This window comes from Syngnathus typhle, linkage group LG14, assembly GCF_033458585.1.
Source record: "Syngnathus typhle isolate RoL2023-S1 ecotype Sweden linkage group LG14, RoL_Styp_1.0, whole genome shotgun sequence".
NCBI classification, from domain to species: Eukaryota; Metazoa; Chordata; class Actinopteri; order Syngnathiformes; family Syngnathidae; genus Syngnathus; species Syngnathus typhle.
In genome coordinates this window covers 12512612-12531949 of record NC_083751.1, presented here as the reverse complement: position 1 = coordinate 12531949, position 19338 = coordinate 12512612, and the positions used below count along the sequence as shown (strand labels likewise).

Genomic DNA, 19338 nt, shown 5'->3' with positions numbered 1-19338 from the left:
GAGTGTTGCGATTCGAGCACTTCATTTCATTGCAAGTTGTAATGAATCGATGCAAAACGTCACGTGGAAGGGGAGGGCCAGACAGAAACAGATATACTTTTTTTCCTGAGCTGAAAAATGGAAAAAGTGGAGCAATGTGAAGGGTGAAAAGACGAGGAGGAGGAGGAGAAGAAAAGTACTGCAGAGAGGCAAGCCCGAAAGCCCGGAGCGAATCTCGACTATCAACTGGCCCTGGACTGGCCAGCAAATAGCAAGTACAACGTGACATCAGTGACACCATTTAAGGTTTTGACTATGGCAACAATAGTCCAAATCAGGTCCCAAAGACAAACCTTGGTTTGTCCTTCTAGAAAGCGCCCGATCAAAACACATTAGTGGCGGAAACTCCAAGTGCAAAGAACCTTTTGTGTGTTTTGACTGCACCTTTAGTGTGTTTTGACTGCACCTTTAGTTAGCGCTGATAAACAGCACCTTCTTCTTGCACTTGAGAGGTCTAGAAACTTGGTGCAGCACGGACGATTTTCGACTAGCAATTGCAGAAATATTTCAGCATTTCTGGAGCTTCAGGGGTGAAGATGGACAAATGGTCTTGGTGTGAGTCTGTACAAAGGTTTTGGCTTGACTTTCATCAATGGGCTTGTTTGTTACTCTTACTATCTCTGATGAAAAATAATTTTTCATAACGGTAAATTTGATTTTTTATTATTTTGTTGGCCAAACAATGTATACACAAATGCCACCTCCTTAAAGCAAAATCCAACATTCTGCATTGGAAGAAGGATCTGAAATCCTACAACATTTTGTTAAAACTTATTAACACAAAGAATGCTGTAAAACTGACCTCATTTATTGAAAGGCTGTTTCTGTAAGATGCTTGCTCTGGCTGTATACTCTTAGGATATAAGATGGACTTGCCCTGTAATTAGTTTTTTTCTCTCCTGGTTTTGTGGATGTCTTTTTTTTGTTTTTGTCTGTTTGTAGTTGTAGATGTTATTATACCTAATGTGTTAAACAATGACAGATGGTCAGTGCTATGTCAAGTTGTCTGATGAAAGTCTAATAGAAAGCGGAAGAATCGGAAGCGGAAGGAGGAGCAGACAAGGTGAACGAGTTTTGTGCGTGTTCGGACATGTTGAGCCAAATTCCAGCGAGGCCTGTCGAGGCGCTTCCTACTACTCGTTGTGCTTGAACAACTGGATTTGGGTTGGCCTAGCTGGCACACAACCCGAGTCAGCAAACGAGTTAGATTTATATACAGTCTGCGTGCAATTGACGCCCATTATAATTTTATTGCATGGGGGGGGAAAAATATTTTTTGTAAACGTTCCGAATCCTTGAAGACGTCAGACACGTTGGGAAGTCTTCTGACCTTTTCATTTGTCAATATGAGCAAACTTAGATTTAATCATTCAATGCTTTCCTTTCTTGTGTCTTCGATTTATTGAAACCTGTGCATGAAAGCTTTGTATTTTTCAAAACGATGACATGAAATGCTCTTCCATTAGATGACAGAGTGAACTGAGACGAGATGGTTTTCTGAGTCGTCCTATTGCAGCGACGTTAAAGTTAGATGTTGGGAAGCAACACATTCATGACAATCACACAATCAATAACTGCCACCGTGAAAATCAGGAGTGCTAATTGCTTGAGTCACGCACGCGGCGGGAGGACCTCATCACATGCACGTTGCAACAGAAAACGGGCAGCTGATACGCTTAAACTGACGTCCTAACAGAGATGTTGCATGCTAATCTCCAAGGAGGTCAAATTTCCATTTACAAACGCACGCAGGAGCGATTGCGTGGCGCTATCAACGACGTCACCGGCATCTTGTCACAATGAGAAAAACAAAACTAAAGAAAAACAAAATCAACTTGTTCCCGACTTTTGTTTGGTGTCCACCAGCTGTCCGCAGCGTCCGCGAGTGCCCATCGGTCGGTCGCGATGAACACGACGGCCTCTTCATCACTTCTTCAGGCCCAACGATAAACTGAAACAGGAATTAGTGGTCAGATGAAGCAAATTAGTTTCCATCAAAGTAGTAAAATGTCAGCAGGTCGTGCAGACGCAACAGCAGCAAAGCTTTTCAATCGAATGCAAAGCAGCCCAGCAGCCGCAATGTGCGCTCTCGCCCGCTTTGCTCACTCACCGGGCCGTTGGTGGGTCATGAATTTAGTGAATGAAGTTCAAGACAGATCCAGGTGCAAAACGTTTGACTTGAGTCAAAGTAAAAGTAGCCGATTGGGAATGCTGATGCACGTGAAGCCCTTTGCAACTTGTCTGAGACTCAGGGCAGCAGAAAGAAACAAGGACTTGATCCCAAGTCAAACTTGATCAAGTTCACTCAATATAGGTTCACTCACTATAGTTGGAAAATAAACAAAACGGCACAAATGTATTCCCTTTTCTTGTCATAAAATTTGGATCATGTTCCAATTTTTTGAGGGACAAGAAAAACTATTACAGACCATTAAAACTGTTGGCAAACGTGTTTGCGAACTAGGACAAAGCCTGCCCAAAAACAATCTTTGCTACGTGTGCACGCACACTCACAAACCATCCCCGCTCAGATGCAGCCTTCAAACATAGGAAAAGAAAAAATACAGAAATTGATTCAAGTACAATAAATGACTTAAGTACAGTACCAAAGTACACCCGCCCTCGCCTCAAAAAGGAACGACCGTTTGGAACAGGAGAATGGCGACCCCAAGTGGACGGAAGCAAACTATTGTTTTCATCTAATTCCAGTTTCATCAATCAATGGGATATTCTGTACAAGAGTCAATTCTGAAACTATTCAGCCCGAGTAGGAGGCGAGACGCAAAGTTCCAACAGCAATCGGTGCGTCGCTTTTTTTGTCGACGTGGAATCTCTTTTGGTGGAACACAATGGAAAGGAGCTAGCGGAGCAGGCGGCTCCGACGACAATCAGTCGGACAGTTTCATTCTTTCCGTTAAGTCGAGTTGCGGTACAAATGGGCGCAGCAGTTACAAGATCACGAAATGAGCCAGGCATGGCCGAAGGGGTCACGGTGCTCACGTTCAAAGACGCGCTACGCATGTAACGAGGGACATTTGGGGCACTCACTTGTCAAACAAGGCCTGGTTCTGCAAGTTGAGGACCAAACTTTCAGCATTCAGGTACACTTTGTTCTGAGACGTCGACACCTGCGGGACCACATCGGCGTTAACATCAGTGCAGGAACTGACATCGCCTCAGTTATTAGACATGAAGGTCTTTTCATAATTTAATGTGTTGGCTCATCTCTGGCACGTAGACTGAGTAGATGCGCAATTACACTTTATTCTAGTACTGCCAAAAAAAAAGCCTGTTCCCCAGGGTCACACGCGCCCCCCCAGGTATAGCACCTTGGGGGGCGCGCCCCACGATTTGAGAAGCACTGCTATAAGCGCTCCAAAGTTCTGCCTGTAAATCTTCCCTGTGCTGTTGTTGGCATTAAAGGCCTAAAACTTAGGAGGGAGGAGAAGTTCTTTAATTCAGTCTGTGTGTTTTTGGGTTGACTCGCCTATTCAAAAATTTTTCTGCCAAACTTGGGAAGCGCTGTGAGAAAATCCCTCTTGGCCAGGCCCAACTAAGCTTCCTCCCCCTCCCCTCGATGATGGCGGTCACCAGCATGCTCATGGCCGTGATCTTAATTGTCAATGGTGTCAAGAGCACCTTCCTTGACCTTGTCAAAGTCATCATTGCATTTCTCGTCATTGTCGCCGTCCTAACACTGAGATAAAAGGCGAGCGAGTGAGTGACCGACCGTCTTGGCGATGGTCTGAGCGGCTCGGATGCGCCTCAGCTTCAGGTAGCCGGGATTCTTGGTGATGGCTTGGCCAAGCTGAAACACAGAAATTCAGAGGTGGGCGGGTTGCTTTCATGCTCGCCACATGGCCCACATTGCTGCTCCATGGCCGACTTGTCTCGGCGTATTCAAGACAACTGGAAGCGCACATTTTGGGCAGAAAATTGGCCAACAGACTGCCTCGGTACAATCGGTCGCTCTGCGTCCGTTGTTGACGCTTTGTGGCAGCTGCTGGGAACGCGCCGTATAAAGAAATCTCCCATGGATTCTTTGTTGCAAAAATCTGCGTATTTTTTACCATCTTGGCCGCCTCGGCTTCTCCTTCGGCCTGGATGATCTTCTGCCGCTGGTCTTGTTTGGCTTTCTCCACGTAGAACTGAGCCCTCTGCGCCTCTTGCTGAGCTGCGCACACGGAGACACGGCGTTCGACTCACTTGTGAAACGCAACACCGGTGTGAAGCTCAAGAGAAGAGAACGGATTAGGGGTGTAACGATTCATCGATACACATCGATTAATCGATATAATGCTCTACGATTTATTGGCATCGATGCTAAACGTAAACATCGATTTATATCGCCGTGTTTGACCTCGGACATTAGACGCGACTTTATTTTGAAATCCAGTTCATTGTTGCTTGCTTCCTCTTTCCGGGAGCAGTGAGCGGCGTGTTGTGTTGTGAGCAGAACAGGTATGTGAAAGGGGAGTCGACAACTAGTACGCGGCTCCTGGGCTGGTGCTATGGGTAGTGTCCAAAAAGACGAGGACATTTGCTCCCCTTTAGGCTTCAAGTCATTCGTTTGGAAGCACTTTGGATTCCAAAGAAAAGATGGCTCAACGGGCAAGACACGTGCAGTTTGTAAATCCTGCCATGCGGTGATCAAATATTCAGGGACCACAAATCTCTATATTCATATTTAAAGAAAAAACTCGACATCAAAGTTCAGTGTTAAAATAAGCACTTTGTATACTACAATACTCTTGTAATTTCCTAAATAAAAAGTTTGCACTACCTTGTTGATTTTGCGTATAAATTGTTATAAATCAGGATACTGTTCTATATTTTTTATTAAAAAAAAAAAAGCCGATCGTAGCGCACTATATCGCGATGTATCGTGAATGAATCACAGCAGGCTTTAAGATATCGGCAAATATCGTATCGTGGTTCTTTGTATCGATATGATATCATATCGTGACAAAACCCGCGTTTTACACCCCTAGAACGGATGGATGAATGGTCACAATTTAAAAAACTCTTGGTTTGAATGCTCGGTGGCGGAAGCGCACAATTGTCAACAAATGTCAATTCATCAACAGTTGTGAGCTAAACAATGTTGAAATTTGCCCTCCAACACGCTCAACGATGGCACCGCATGCACAAGCAAAAATGGCAAGAAACTTTCCCTAAAGGCGAAGAGCCCGACTTCTCAGCGGCCTTTAAAGCCAATAACGCCCGACTTACCGAGCAGAGTGCGAGCCAGTCTTACTAGCGTCTTTCTAGCGTCTTTAGCGGCCATTGAAAGTTCGTACTGCGGCGCGGAGCGGCCATTGAGTGCACTAAGTGGCTTGAAAGGGTCTCCCTCCCTCCCTCTTCCAAAATTTGTGCGCAACGTCAAAGTGACACTTTTCTTATGTCAGAGTTTTTGTGTGGCATCAAATGTGTTTTGGGTGTCCGGAAAGGATGACCGGATCTTCGTAATTTCTTCTTATATATTAATATATAATATTTATATATGAATAAATATTGCTTTGCTTTTGGTCTGATGTGAATGATGCTCCTCTTTAGTTTGGTTAATGTCAAGTCATGACCCTTTTCTTGAACCCCAAGAAAGGGCCAGCGAGCGCTTCTTTAGTTTGTGGCGAATCGCCTCTGATGTTTTTTTTTTGGTTCACTTTCCCAAAGCAAAGGGCATAGATTCCTTACCGACTTGCTTGGCCTCGACGGCGGCGGTGTACTGGCTGCTGAAGCTCAGCTCGGTGATGGCCACGTCGTCTAGGATGATGTTGAAGTCTTTGGCGCGTTCAAAGAGCTCCCTGCGCACCAACAGCGACACCTGCGCAAGCACAAGCTCACCGTGGGTGCCCGCGGACGGCCGACTTCCGTTTTCGGCCAGCCGGAAGACGAGCGTACCTGCGCTCTTTGCGTGATGAGCTGGGACGCGTTGAACTTGGCCACCACCGACTTGAGGACCTCGTTGACGATGGAGGGCAGCACCCGCTCATCGTAGTCCTTGCCCAGACGCTGGTACATGGCAGGTAGATTGGATGCCATCGGACGCGACAGCACCCTAACTGCTATGTTCACCATCTGCAGGTCTAATCGGCACGACCAGCATAGTCATCGGGGGTGCACCTTTCAAAACGTCTCGCATCTGCTTACGTTGTCTGGCAAAAACGTCACCTCGCCGCCACGTGACAGACTTGGACAGATGCGGTGGGGTTTGGGTTACCTTTGCTACCAGTCAGTGAGGAGATCTTCCTGGGTCGGGCTCTGATGTCATAGATGATGGGGTACTGGAACCACGGGATCCTAACACACACAGGGCGCACCTAAGCTCAGTGCCTATTGCAAAAATAATTAAGACTGAAAATGAAAACTCTTAGCAAAAAAAAAAAAAAATTTAATTAAAATTATGTTGCTAAAACAAGAACCGGAGTAAAAATGCCCTTTTCCATTTTTGTCAATTTTCATACATGAGCTTTAAATCTATTTCCGTACTGATTTACAACCGGAGCTGAAGACGAAAATTGGTGAAACTATTTACTTTACTTACTACTTACCTTTAGTTTACTTTACTATGGAATACCGCATGACTTTTTTTTTTATCTTGCGCTCGACCCAAGCTACATAAAAATCTAATTGTAAAACTAATAAAAACTCAAATAATTTTGGGAAAAATCTGAGAAACCACAAAGGCTTAGAGCAGGCTTGGCCAACCCGCGGCTCCCGAGCCGCATGCGGCTCTTAAGCCTGGTTTCATGCGGCTCTTTTACATTCATATCAACATTTTTATTTGTGTTTTTTTTTTTTTTTTTGGTGCGCGTTCACTTTGCTTGAGTTGAATATGGTATTATCGTCAAACACGCATGCGGCGAAATTCCACAAAGCAGGAGGGGCAAACCCATTCGAGTAACCAATTAGTGTCAATTTCGCTCTCAAAATGGCGGGGGAAAAATCCATAGCTAAACGAAAATATGAAGTTGAACACAGGACGTTTTTAAACAGAGTGGGAAGTTTATATTTTTTTGTTGAACGTAATGGCAAGCCATTCTGCCTGATATGTCAGATGACATAAGCGCATTCCAAAGCTTCAAATCTTCAGCGCCACTTCAGCTCACTCCATGCTAACATCGATAATGACTTTCGCAAGAGCAAGTTGGACACTTTGAAAAGTTAGGCAGAAAAACAGGTACAGTTTTTCCCCAAAATTACGAAACACTCAGAGACTGTCACGCCTGCATCGTATCAACTGGCTTGGAACATTGCACGGGCTAAATAGCCATACATCATTGTAAGGGTAGTTCGTTAAAAATGCCTCAGTGACGTTGTTGAAATCTTGTCTCCTGAAAACGACAAACTAAAACGAATGGTATCAGACATCCACATAAAAGAATTACTTCGAGTGGCAACAACAGAATACAAGCCAGATTAGAAGAGGATTGTTCAAGGCAAGGAATGCCAGAAGTTGTACTAAGGAACATACATAGTAAGTGAAAAAACGTTATTGGAAATTATGTTTTTGTTTGTGGACTTTGTTGAACTAAAAGTTTGTGTGTGCGAGACAGTGCACACAATGTTCATTGTTGAAAATGACTGGCCTGTGGTCTTGGTACTGCATGAGTCAATTTCTGTTATTATCATGTTGGTGTGTGTGTGTGTGACATGATAATGTCACACAATAAATTTGGCGGAGCAGAGGTGTGTGTGATGGGGTGATGTTCATGTGTGCCCATGTGTATGATGTGGCTCTTTGCTGTAACACCGTAAAGAATGTGGCTCTTAGTCTGACTGGTTGGCCACCCCTACCCCTGGCTTATAGGCTTGCTCTAAAAATGAGCTGAAACTAAGCGAATTTTAAAAAACAAAAAGTAAAAGAGAAACTATCGAAATGAAATCCAAAACAATTCTAACAGAGGCACAATACAAACAGGCGAGGTCCAAGTTACGCGGACCCGTCACCTGAAATGAAGGCCCTCGGCCAGCACAGTGTCCATCTGCATGCCGCCGATCCTGTTGAACACCACCGCTCGGTGACCGCCCTCCACTGTGAGCAGAAATGCGGTCCAGAAATTAGCGCAGCTGGAGCAATTTCATCATGGTACAAGCACTACAAAGGTTCTCAACATATTCCAATTGTACAAGTTAATAAAAGAGGGAAATAGGACTTATTTACTGACTGTGAGAACTTTGCCACATCTGCTCAACAAAGTTGATGCTCCATTTATAAATTCATGTCAATGCGTACCAGTGTACGTGGCTTCTTTGACGCCGTACGCCAAGGCGCCAGCGCCAAGCAGCAGTTTGATTCCAAGTCCGGCGCCCCTACCGCCGGACGAGCCTGCCATGCGACCCATCAGGTCTCGGAGATTCTGGACCAACCGCTGCAATAGAACGGCAATCGGTACAAAGCAACATGGGTACATCATCATTTAAATTTGAGTCGGGATAAAAAAAAAAAGTGAAAAGTAGACAGAAAGAATTTGCAATAGATGGGTATAACAAGAAATATCTGATGGGAAATACATAAACATTAGATAAATGGATGAATAGAAAAAAAAACTTGAGAAAATATTCGTTAAAAAAGAAAATTAGAGAAGACAAAAGTACAAAATTACATTTACAATTATATATATTGGATGCAAAATACACAAACAAAGAATAGCCCCAAGACAAGATAACGTGAGCGCACATCTAAAAATTTGGGAGTACAAAATCGGCATAACGGGGTAAGTCGAGACGTTGCTGAATGTCATCGGAAGAGAGAGCAACAGCATATTTTTGTTACGTTATATAAACTTATATACTTTCCATATTTTTATACTGTTATACTTATGTGAATCAAGGTGTACATATTCCTATTAATTTATATATTTTATCATGTCAATTGTAAATACTTATTAATTTATACACACATTTTCCATTACACATAAGGCACAGCTCAATAACTTCATGACACATAGATACAAAACATTCAGTAGATAAGACAAAGATACAAAACATTCAGTAGATAAGACAAATATCTGCTTTTTCCTTCTTTTCCCCTCCCCTTTCTACTCTTCCTTCTTATTCCTGCTTGTGGACACTATAGATAAAGCCTTCTGACCAGAACGATGAGGTTGTCGTTTTATCTGCTGAAGTGCATTGTGTACCGACTACCGTAAAGCAACCCAAGCTCTTGCAAATAAAGAACCAACTATTATTCCACATCTTTGTTTTCCTTGCTCAACAGCGGACATCTTTAACAAAACACAACACATCTTTGATAGTCTTCTGATACGTCTTCAACTGTGTGTTAAGACTTTTCAAGACAAATCCGTGATCAACATGACCTTGATCGAAAACCCCTCGAAAGTTTGCACATCGCGCTGGTTAGCATAGTCGCATGCTAGCTAGCGTGTAGGCTAGTTAATTGATCCCTTACTTTTTCAGAGGAGGTTCTGGTTTAAACACACGATTGTTAGACCTTCACACGCGGAATCCCTCCCCAATAAGCAACAATTCACGTCAGTACGCGAAGGTTGTAAGTTGTAACTCTTACATTGGGCTCCTTGCTCGCCATGCTGCTTTGCGTCACTCGACAGCGATAAGAAGCGAAGGTCGACACTTAGTGTTGGCTCGTGAGTGAACGATTCGTTCAAAAATAACGAATCCTTTCAGTGAACGAGAGTGAACTTCCTAAGGTGATTCGTTCTTTTTTCAAGTCATATGACTTCAACCAGTAGGTGTCGGTAATGCGCATTGAAGCTGGTGCCACCTCGCCATAAAACAAAACGAAGAAGAAAAATGACGTAACTTCCCGTTCACGAACGAGTCGTGAATTGCATTTCCCGTTCACCAACGAACGAATCTGTAAGTGAACGAGTCAGTGATTCGCATTTCCAGTTCATCGCGAGAACGTATCAGTGAGGGAACGAGTCCTGACTTTCCCGTTCGCGAACGAGTCAATGAGTGAAATGCCTTCGCGTGCATCAACGGATCTGTCAGTGAACAATTGTTATGTATTGACTTGGAAGTGTTGTTTCTCGTTTGCATATTGCATTGTTTGGTATGCTCTACTTTTTGTTGCCCTTCTCCGTGCGGTGTGGAGGTGTGATTGGTCAGCGGATGAATATCATTGTGATGAGGCTTGTTCAGGAAATAAAAACACGCTAACAAAAGTAACGTGAATCTGTGCTCTTTACAAAGGTTATGTAAGAGAATAAACATAACAAAATTGGCGACGAGACTTAAAAAGGACCCTACAAATGCGGAGGTGGACCGGACACAAGTGAATAGTGCTTCATGGACTTGGTTGTGTGGACGTAAGTTTCGTCTGCTCGCCCCGAATTCTGCTCTGATCAAGCAAGCCGGAGGTGAGGACGGGTGTCGCTCAGGACCAAGGTAAAAGTGAACGGACGCCAAGAAAAGTGAAAAAAAAATAATAAAATGTCCGGAATCTTGGGAAATATGGACATATTTGACAGTTCGGTAGAAGACTGGACAACTTATGTGGAAAGAGTTGAGCAGTACTGCCTAGCTAATGAGATACAGGACGAAAGAAAAGTAGCTGTCCTACTCAGTGTCATGGGCGCCAAAATGTATAACTTACTCCGCAGCCTGGTCGCCCCAGCTAAACCGGCAGACAAAACATTTGATGAAATAATGCAGATAATGAAAAGTCATCTAAACCCAGCTCCATTGGTGATTGCTGAGCGCTTTAGATTTCACAAGAGAAACCAGTCAAGGACGGAGACGGTGTCAGAGTACATCGCAGAACTGAGGAAACTGGCCGAACACTGTCAGTTCAGAGACGGACTTTCAGATGCTCTGAGGGACAGGTTCGTGTGCGGGCTGCACAACGAGAGCATTCAGAAACGGCTTTTGACGGAGGACAAACTCACCTTGCAACGAGCAGTGGAAATAGCTGTTTCAGCGGAGACAGCAGCAAGGGATGCGACGGAGCTTCAAGGTAAAAACGCAGCCACAAGCTCTGTGTTTAAACTGCACACCAAACGGCATAATACCAAAGCAAAGCCCTGTTTCAGATGCGGTAAACAGTCACATGACCCCGCAGAGTGTTGTTTTAAGGATAAAGACTGCCGACAATGTGATAGAAGAGGGCACATACAGAAGATGTGTAAATTAAAGTACAGTAATGCAAAAGATAAACACAATATAAGAAAAGGACAAAAATTGCACAAAGTAGCACAGACAGATTCTGACAGTTCAAGTGAGGAAGAATTGGCTTGTTTAGGGCTGTGTGCTACAGAAGAGAATGACGGTGATGTGATTTGGCTGACACCAAAAATTAATGGAGTGCCATTAAAAATGGAACTGGACACAGGGTCAGCACTGTCGATCATATCATTCAACGACTACAAGAAAATGTTCCCAGACACTAAACTGTCACGCACCAGTGTAAAACTGAAGACATACACAGGAGAAAAGGTTGCACCACTGGGAAAACTCAAAGTGAAAGTGAAATACAGAAACCAAAAGTGCAATCTTGAGCTGTTCGTCCTTAAAGAGGGAGGTGTACCACTATTTGGTCGTAGATGGCTACGACAAATCAAGCTTAACTGGCATGAAATAAAGTCCATGCACATAGCCTCCAAACAGCTCACAGACATGAAGTTAACTGAGATACTGGATAAACATGCACATGTGTTCAGCGAAGGCATAGGAACAATGAAACACATCAAAGCACGTCTCGAGCTGGAAGAAGGTGCAAAAGCAAAGTTTCATAAAGCACGCCCTGTTCCATATGCGCTACGCCCAAAAGTTGAAGCTGAGCTGCAAAATCTCATGGATCAAGGAATAGTATCCAAAGTGGACTGGTCTGAGTGGGCTACACCAATCGTACCTGTTGCCAAGAAATCTTCAGACAAAGTGCGCATTTGTGGTGATTTCAAAGTAACTGTTAACCCTGTCATGCATGCAGACCAGTATCCACTCCCTCGCATCGATGACATTTTTGCATCTCTAGCAAATGGTGAGCACTTCACAAAGATTGACCTCGCACAAGCATATCTACAGATGGAAATGGATGAAAGTTCACGCAAGTACCTCACCATAAATACTCACAAAGGACTATACCAATACAACCGGCTTGTATTTGGTATTACAAGTGCCCCTGCGATATGGCAACGTGCAATGGACCAAGTGCTACAAGGAATCCCAGGTACTCAATGTTACTTGGATGATATTATTGTTACTGGTTGGGACAAAGATTCACACTTGCAAAACTTGAATGCAGTTCTAACAAAACTGGAAGAATATGGTCTAAAAGCAAACAAAAAGAAATGTGAGTTTTTCAAGGAGTCCATTGAGTATTGTGGACACAAAATAGACAAGCACGGACTTCACAAAACGCAAGACAAAATTGAAGCTGTAGTAAAATCTCCACAACCAGAAAATGTCAGCCAGTTACGCTCATTTCTTGGCCTTGTTAACTATTATCACAAGTTTTTGCCAAACCTTTCCACTGTGCTGCACCCACTGAATGCACTACTGCACCAAAAGGCAAAGTGGGACTGGACTAAAGACTGTGAACAGGCATTTACAAAGGCAAAGGAACTCATTATTTCAGACAAGGTGCTCACACACTTTGATCCAAAGCTTCCCCTATGTCTAGCCTGTGACGCTTCACCTTATGGCATTGGTGCAGTTCTATCTCACAAAATGACTGATGGCTCTGAACGCCCCATTGCCTTTGCATCACGCTCTTTATCACCAGCAGAGCGTAATTATGCACAGATTGACAGAGAAGCTTTAAGCTTAGTGTGGGGTGTTAAGAAGTTTAACCAATACCTGTATGGAAAACACTTCATGCTGATTACAGATCACCAGCCTCTTGTTTCCATTTTCAGTCCAAAGAAAGGTGTTCCTGCTATGGCTGCCGCTCGTTTACAACGTTGGGCTCTCTTTCTTGGAGCACACACCTATACCATAGACTATAAAGGGACGAAACTACACGGAAATGCAGATGGTCTCTCTCGCCTTCCTCAACCACTGACAGAGAAGGCTACTGATCCTGCTTTAAATCTTCACATGCTGCAAATGGAACCACTTCCGGTGACTTGCGCTCAAATAAGCAAAGAAACAAGAAACGACCCTCTGCTATCTCGAGTGTATGACTTAACTGTTAATGGCTGGCCAATGCATGCAGATACTGAACTTAAGGACTATTTCACCAGAAAAGACCAACTTACTGTGTCCCAAGGATGTGTCCTGTGGGGGTCACGCGTTGTTGTACCTCCCAAACTGCGATCCAAAGTTCTAAACTCGCTGCATGATGGGCACATGGGGGTAGTTAAGATGAAGAGTCTTGCTAGAAGTTATGTGTGGTGGCCTGGCCTTGACAACCAAATTGAAACTCTGGTCAAAACATGCAGAGGATGTCACCAGACTCAGCGCTCACCTCAGATTGCCCCTGTCCACACTTGGGAATGGCCTGTTGCCCCATGGCAACGCGTTCACATTGACTATGCTGGACCTTTCATGGATCACATGTTCCTTATTGTGGTCGACGCTCATTCGAAATGGCCCGAGGTTTTCACTGTAAAGAAAGCAACTACAACTGTAACAGTGAACCAGTTACAGATGCTTTTTGCACGTACAGGATACCCTCTTCAGCTTGTAAGTGACAATGGTACCCAGTTTACTAGTGAGGAGTTTCAGATCTTCCTGAAAAGCAACGGAATAAAACACCTTACTTCTGCTCCTCACCACCCTGCGACGAATGGACTTGCTGAACGTTTTGTACAAACTTTCAAACAGTCGATGAAAGCCAGTAGGAGGGAGGAAGTTCCACTACAGCAGAAAATCGCCAACTTTCTGCTAGCCTACAGAAACACTCCACATACTACTACTGGACAGTCACCTGCAATGTTGTTCATGGGAAGAAACCTAAGATCTCGTTTAGATCTCCTGAAACCGGACATCCGAGAACATGTTTCAAACAGACAATGTTCACCAACTCAATTACAAAGGAAACTAAGATCATTTGACATCGGACAAAAAGTATTGGCAAGAGACTATCGTAACCAAGGCGACAAATGGCAACATGCGGAAATTTTGACACAAACTGGACCACTCTCATATACAGTGAGTGTTGAGCCTAATGTCGTCTGGCGCAGACATGTTGATCAACTTTTGGACGCATCACCTGGAAATGCCGCTACTCAAACTACCACACCTACTGTCCCACAAAACCCTAAGGACAGTACTCCAGCCTCTGACATCACCCCTGAGGAAAACATGTCCACACCGGAGATAATGGACATACACAAACCAATGACAAACCTACCTGATCCTCCTGGACGCAGATATCCTGAGAGGGTTCGCAAACCACCAGACAGACTTGATTTATAAATGTTGAAAGGAAACAAATGTTCTTTAAAAGAAAAAAAAAAAAAAAGTTGTTAATATTTGATGTTGAAAATTGTTGTGAATTTTGAAATGCCTCTAAAAAGAAAAGTATACACTTAATAGCACATAGAAACATAGTACTTATATTTTTTTTATTTGATGATTATTGGTGCATCAAAGCTGGAAGAGAGGAATTGTTATGTATTGACTTGGAAGTGTTGTTTCTCGTTTGCATATTGCATTGTTTGGTATGCTCTACTTTTTGTTGCCCTTCTCCGTGCGGTGTGGAGGTGTGATTGGTCAGCGGATGAATATCATTGTGATGAGGCTTGTTCAGGAAATAAAAACACGCTAACAAAAGTAACGTGAATCTGTGCTCTTTACAAAGGTTATGTAAGAGAATAAACATAACAACATGTTGCTTCTCCTGGCGTGAACTATGTAAGTCAGAATGTAGATTTACGATTTACTCATAGTAGTTTTTAAATAACGTGTGTGCATATCCAGTGATCCCTCGCTACTTTGCGTTTCATTTATCGTGGCTTCACTACATTTTTTTCCAAATTACAAGACCATTTAAAAGTCAAAATAAGACTTCTAAATTGAGGAAACGTGTCTAAATTTTACGACAATGTAGTATTCCTGCAAATGTTCGTTTAAATTTCTTTAGAGGTCTGTTTTCGCGTGTTAGCACGATCGCAAATTAGCATCTTTCCGCTAACTCGTTAGCCTGCCCAGTACTTCTTGTTGGTGACCGTACTTCGCGGAGTTCACTTATCGCGGGTGGTTTTTGGAACCAATTATCCGCGATAAACGAGGGATTGCTGTATACGCCTAAATATTGTTATCCAATATATCTACTGCAATTTCACATTAGATTGCTGGTTTGAAATTTACTTTTATTATTATTATTATTATTATTATTATTTTAATTAAAAATTATGTTAAAACTTGTCTGGTGTTTTATTCCTTATTTTTATATTCGCCAATCAAAACAAAAATCAGACATTTGGTTACCTGCTTTATATTACATATACAAATATATTATATTGTGAGGTGTATTTCTTAGTTGTGTGTGTTACTGAAGTAAAAAAAAAAAAAAAAAAAAAAAACGGATCATTGGGGGTGAACAATTCGTTTGAACGAATCTTTTTGAGTAAACTGATTCTAAAGATTCAGTTCACTTAAAATAACTGGAATGCACTACGCTAGTCGACACACAGCGGCCGCTTTACAACAGCACCAAGCACGTTAGTCGAACAAAAGTCCGTGATTGGCCGACAGCAAAGGTGTCACGCTGAACTAGGCACTTGTTAGGAGAAACTATGACGTAATTTTGTCGTCGTCCCGGTCTTTTTTCTTCTTCTCCGGGTTGAGAAATCGCAGCGCCTTTGTGAGAAAGTAAAGACAGCGCCGTGTTGTGCTCGATTTGGGTCCCCCGTGAGGATTTGTTTCCCCTGCCGCGCCTTATTTGGAAAGCTAAAAACCGTTGCCGTAAGGCGTCGTACGACGTCAGCACTATGTTGTTTTAAATAAAAACATGAAAAACACACGTTTGCATCAGTTAGTTTTAATTTTTAAAAATGATCATTCATTTAATTTCTTTAAGTTCATTTGTATTCTGCCGCTGAAGCGAGGTGCGTTCAAAGACCAATCGTACAGCAGTTAAAGTTAAAGTCCCAGTAATCGTCACACACACATCTGGGTGTGGTGAAATTTGTCCTCTGCATTTAACCCAGTGCTTCTCAAATAGTGGGGCGCGCCCCGGGGGCGCGGTGCTATTCCTGGGGGGGCGCGTGTGACCCTGGGGAACAGGCTTTTTTTTTGGCAGTACTAGAATAAAGTGTAATTGCGCGTTTAGTACAGCAGGGGGCAGTGGCGCTCTCATTGTTACTTCTGTCACGTTTGCGACAGTGCAACATTTTACGACTTACAAGACAAGTTAGGATAGTCACGGTGGGGAGGGGGGGCGCGAATAGTTTTCTTCTTGCTAGGGGCGGGCGTAACAGAAAATAATTGAGAAGCACTGATTTAACTAGGGATGCACCGAAATAAAAATTCTTGGCCGAAACCGAAAACCAAAAATGAGGAAACCAAGGCCGAAAACCGAAAACCGAAAACCGAAACACCGAAAGAAATGTCAGTTATTAGAACCACAGCATTTATGGCTACATGTGTACTAACCTCACTAAAATCAAGGCATTGCAATAAACCAGTTACGAAAGTATGAAAATATTTATTTAGCACTGACAACAATGCACAATATAAATTAAAATTCAAAAATAAAATAAAATGTTTAACTTGACCCAACTCATGTGTACATTAAATAATAATTTACAGGCTTATAACTGACTGTAAAATTAAATATGTTCTCTTATAAAAACACAGAGAACTTTCTTGCCTTTTCAAAAACGTCCCCCACAGACGGAGTGGGCGTGCTCGGTGTCAGTTTCCTTTTCTGTGTCGCCTTCTTCTCATATTCAGAATGGCGATCGGGATGTTTGGATTTCAGGTGGTGAATTAAACCCGACATGGAGAAACTTTTTGCAGATGCACCCCTTTCAGCATTGCATGTTTTGCAAATCGCTATCCGTGGGTCTTTCTCTGAGATAGTGAAATCAGTCCACACCGCAGACTTATCCCGTTTTCCCGCGTGCTGGCTGCGCTGTTTGCTCACGTCATCACAAGTTTCGGCCGTGTTGTTTCGGTGATTTAGGTCTTTCGGCCAAAAACCGAAAATGCACTTTTGGGTCATTTTCGGCCGAAAATTTTCGGTGGCCGAATTTTCGGTGCATCCCTAGATTTAACCCATCCCCATGTGATTTTAATCCATCCCCTGGGGCAGAAGGGAGCAGTGAGCAGCAGCGGTGCCGCGCTCGGGAATCATTTGGTGATCTAACCCCCCAATTCTAACCCTTAATGCTGAGTGCCAAGCAGGGAGGCAATGGGTCCCATTTTTATAGTCTTTGGTATGACCCGGCCAGGGTTTGAACCCACAACCTTCCAGTCTCAAGGCGGACACTCTAGCACTAGGTCACTGAGCTGGAGGAATACTCAATCACGTCACCAAAAAGCAACGATATAATTACGTGAGCTCTTTGCATAAACCTCGACGCAATGGAGGTCCACTTTTTGGGGAGCATTACATGCTACAAGGGGTATATATTACAAAGGAGACCTAATACTTAATTGTGATCATCATTCATCCATTTTCATTATTCAGGTACAGTGGAGCCTTGGTTATTGACCACAATCCGTTCCAGAAGGCTGTTTGAGAAGTGAATCATTCGAATTTTGAATCTTGTTTTCTCATTACAAATAATGGAAAAAAATTAATCCGTTCCAAGCAAAAAAACAAAACAAAAAAAACACCTTTTTAAAGTTGCTTTTTAAACCTTACGCTTAATTGCTGTTTGGGGTGGCGGCTACACTGACGACAACTTGAAGGCCCTGCAGCGCATAGTGAACACGGCTGGTAAGATTATTGGTGCTTCACTCCCCTCCTTGAAAGACATTTACATCTCCCATCTCACCCGCAAGGCGACCAGGATTGTGAGTGATGTGAGTCACCCCGCTCACTCTTTGTTTGATCTTCTGCCCTCTGGGAAGAGGTATAGCAGCCTGCGCTCCCGCACCACCAGACTCAACAACAGCTTCATACTCCAGGCTGTTAGGATCCTGAACTCGCTTCCCCTTTCTGCGTAGCGTCCTGTACTTTTGCGCGATGCTTACTCTCTGCTGTATGCACACTGGCTCCGTTTTGCTCCTCTTATTTATTCTGTTACTTATTCATCACTCTTATTATTTATTGTTTGTGCCTTCTTGTTTTATATTGTGTCGTTTACTTGTATGTCTATCGTGTAGTATGTCTTGTCACCGTGGGATAGAGAAAACGTAATTTCGGTTACTTTGTGTGTCTTGACATGTGAAGAGATTGACAATAAAGCTGACTTTGACTTTGAATTGTGGTCATCATTCCTCCATTTTTATTACTAATGTATTTTCAAAGCAAATTAATATTGTTGCATTTATTAATTTGCTTTAAAATGAAAGTGCATTATAAATGCGGACACTATAGCAATGTCAAACGTATTCATTTAAGAAAAAACCACACACATTTTGTGATGAAATTTTTCATAACGATAATGATTTGAGTGAATTGATTTGAATGAATGGTTGAGAAGAAATTTCAGTTCTCAAGGCTCCTTTTGTCCCAAGCAAAGTGACAGGTGAGGGGAGGGGGTGATAAAAATAAAAATTGTAACAGGAACTCTATAAAAATGCCAACCCTTGAGGATTTGTGCCCCCCTCCCATTTTGAAAACGGCGAGTCCTGGACTCCAACTGGCTTTTTTTCTGTCCTCCTGGGGGTCTGTTCAGGTAGTGTGGCAAATTTGAACAGGTTGCCTCATTTCTAGCCCAAGTTACAGGGGGAGAACAGATCCTCACGGCGGCCCCGTGTATGTCCCCCCCCCCCCCCCCCATTTAAAACGGTGTATATGTAAATAAATGATTTGTGCACTGATAATTTTACAACAGGGGTGTCAAACGTACCGCCAGTGGGTTCAGTCTGGCCCGCAGGATAAATCTGCATTATCAAAGAAGAATAAACTGTGTTTTAGTCAGTTCTATCGCTTTACCCGCTTTTTTGTTGACCCTGGCACCCTCTTCAGTGAAATGTCTTTGTCAAAAAAGAGAAAAGTGGACACAGAGTGTCGGATTTTTCAAGAAAAATGGACCTCTTCCTATATGTTCAGGGAGGTGAATGGGAAACCCGTGTGCCTGGTGTGCATGCAGCAAGTTTCTGTGCTTAAGGAATACAATATTCGGCGCCACTATGAAACTCAGCATGGAGAAAAATACAACAGCTTGCACGGAGAACTGAGAAGACAAAAGGTAAATGAAATGCTGGTGGGTCTGAGGAAACAGCAATCTGTTTTCACCCGGAGCCGAGAGGTCA

General features: G+C 43.2%; 2 protein-coding genes across 5 annotated transcripts in view; one reads left to right on the top strand and one right to left on the bottom strand.

Annotated features, from left to right (window-relative positions):
- Positions 1-686: 686 nt before the first annotated feature.
- LOC133167124 (prohibitin-2-like) lies at positions 687-9730 on the bottom strand. 2 transcript variants are annotated; one of them, XM_061297686.1, is made up of 10 exons: positions 9569-9730; positions 8276-8411; positions 7990-8074; positions 6260-6339; positions 5941-6125; positions 5734-5863; positions 4110-4213; positions 3770-3847; positions 3088-3167; positions 687-1990 (listed from the first exon to the last, which is right to left on the bottom strand). In XM_061297686.1, exons 1-10 carry the CDS (start codon positions 9587-9589, stop codon positions 1966-1968), a joined length of 924 nt encoding a protein of 307 aa, XP_061153670.1. In that variant the 5' UTR covers positions 9590-9730; the 3' UTR covers positions 687-1965. The 2 variants fall into 2 exon arrangements, with proteins under 2 accessions (XP_061153670.1, XP_061153671.1); XM_061297687.1 differs by lacking the exon at positions 9569-9730 and adding an exon at positions 9452-9470.
- The window catches only part of LOC133167122 (uncharacterized protein K02A2.6-like), an 84321-nt gene continuing 74657 nt past the window's right edge, over positions 9675-19338 (top strand). The window contains exons 1-2 of one of the 3 annotated variants that reach the window (XM_061297685.1): positions 9862-10978; positions 12879-13017. In XM_061297685.1, the coding sequence (XP_061153669.1) occupies positions 10456-10978; positions 12879-12961 (606 nt within the window). In that variant the 5' untranslated portion in view covers positions 9862-10455 and the 3' untranslated portion in view covers positions 12962-13017. Of the gene's footprint in view, positions 14740-19338 lie in introns of those variants that run through there. The other 2 variants (XM_061297684.1, XR_009717916.1) reach the window with 2 other exon arrangements.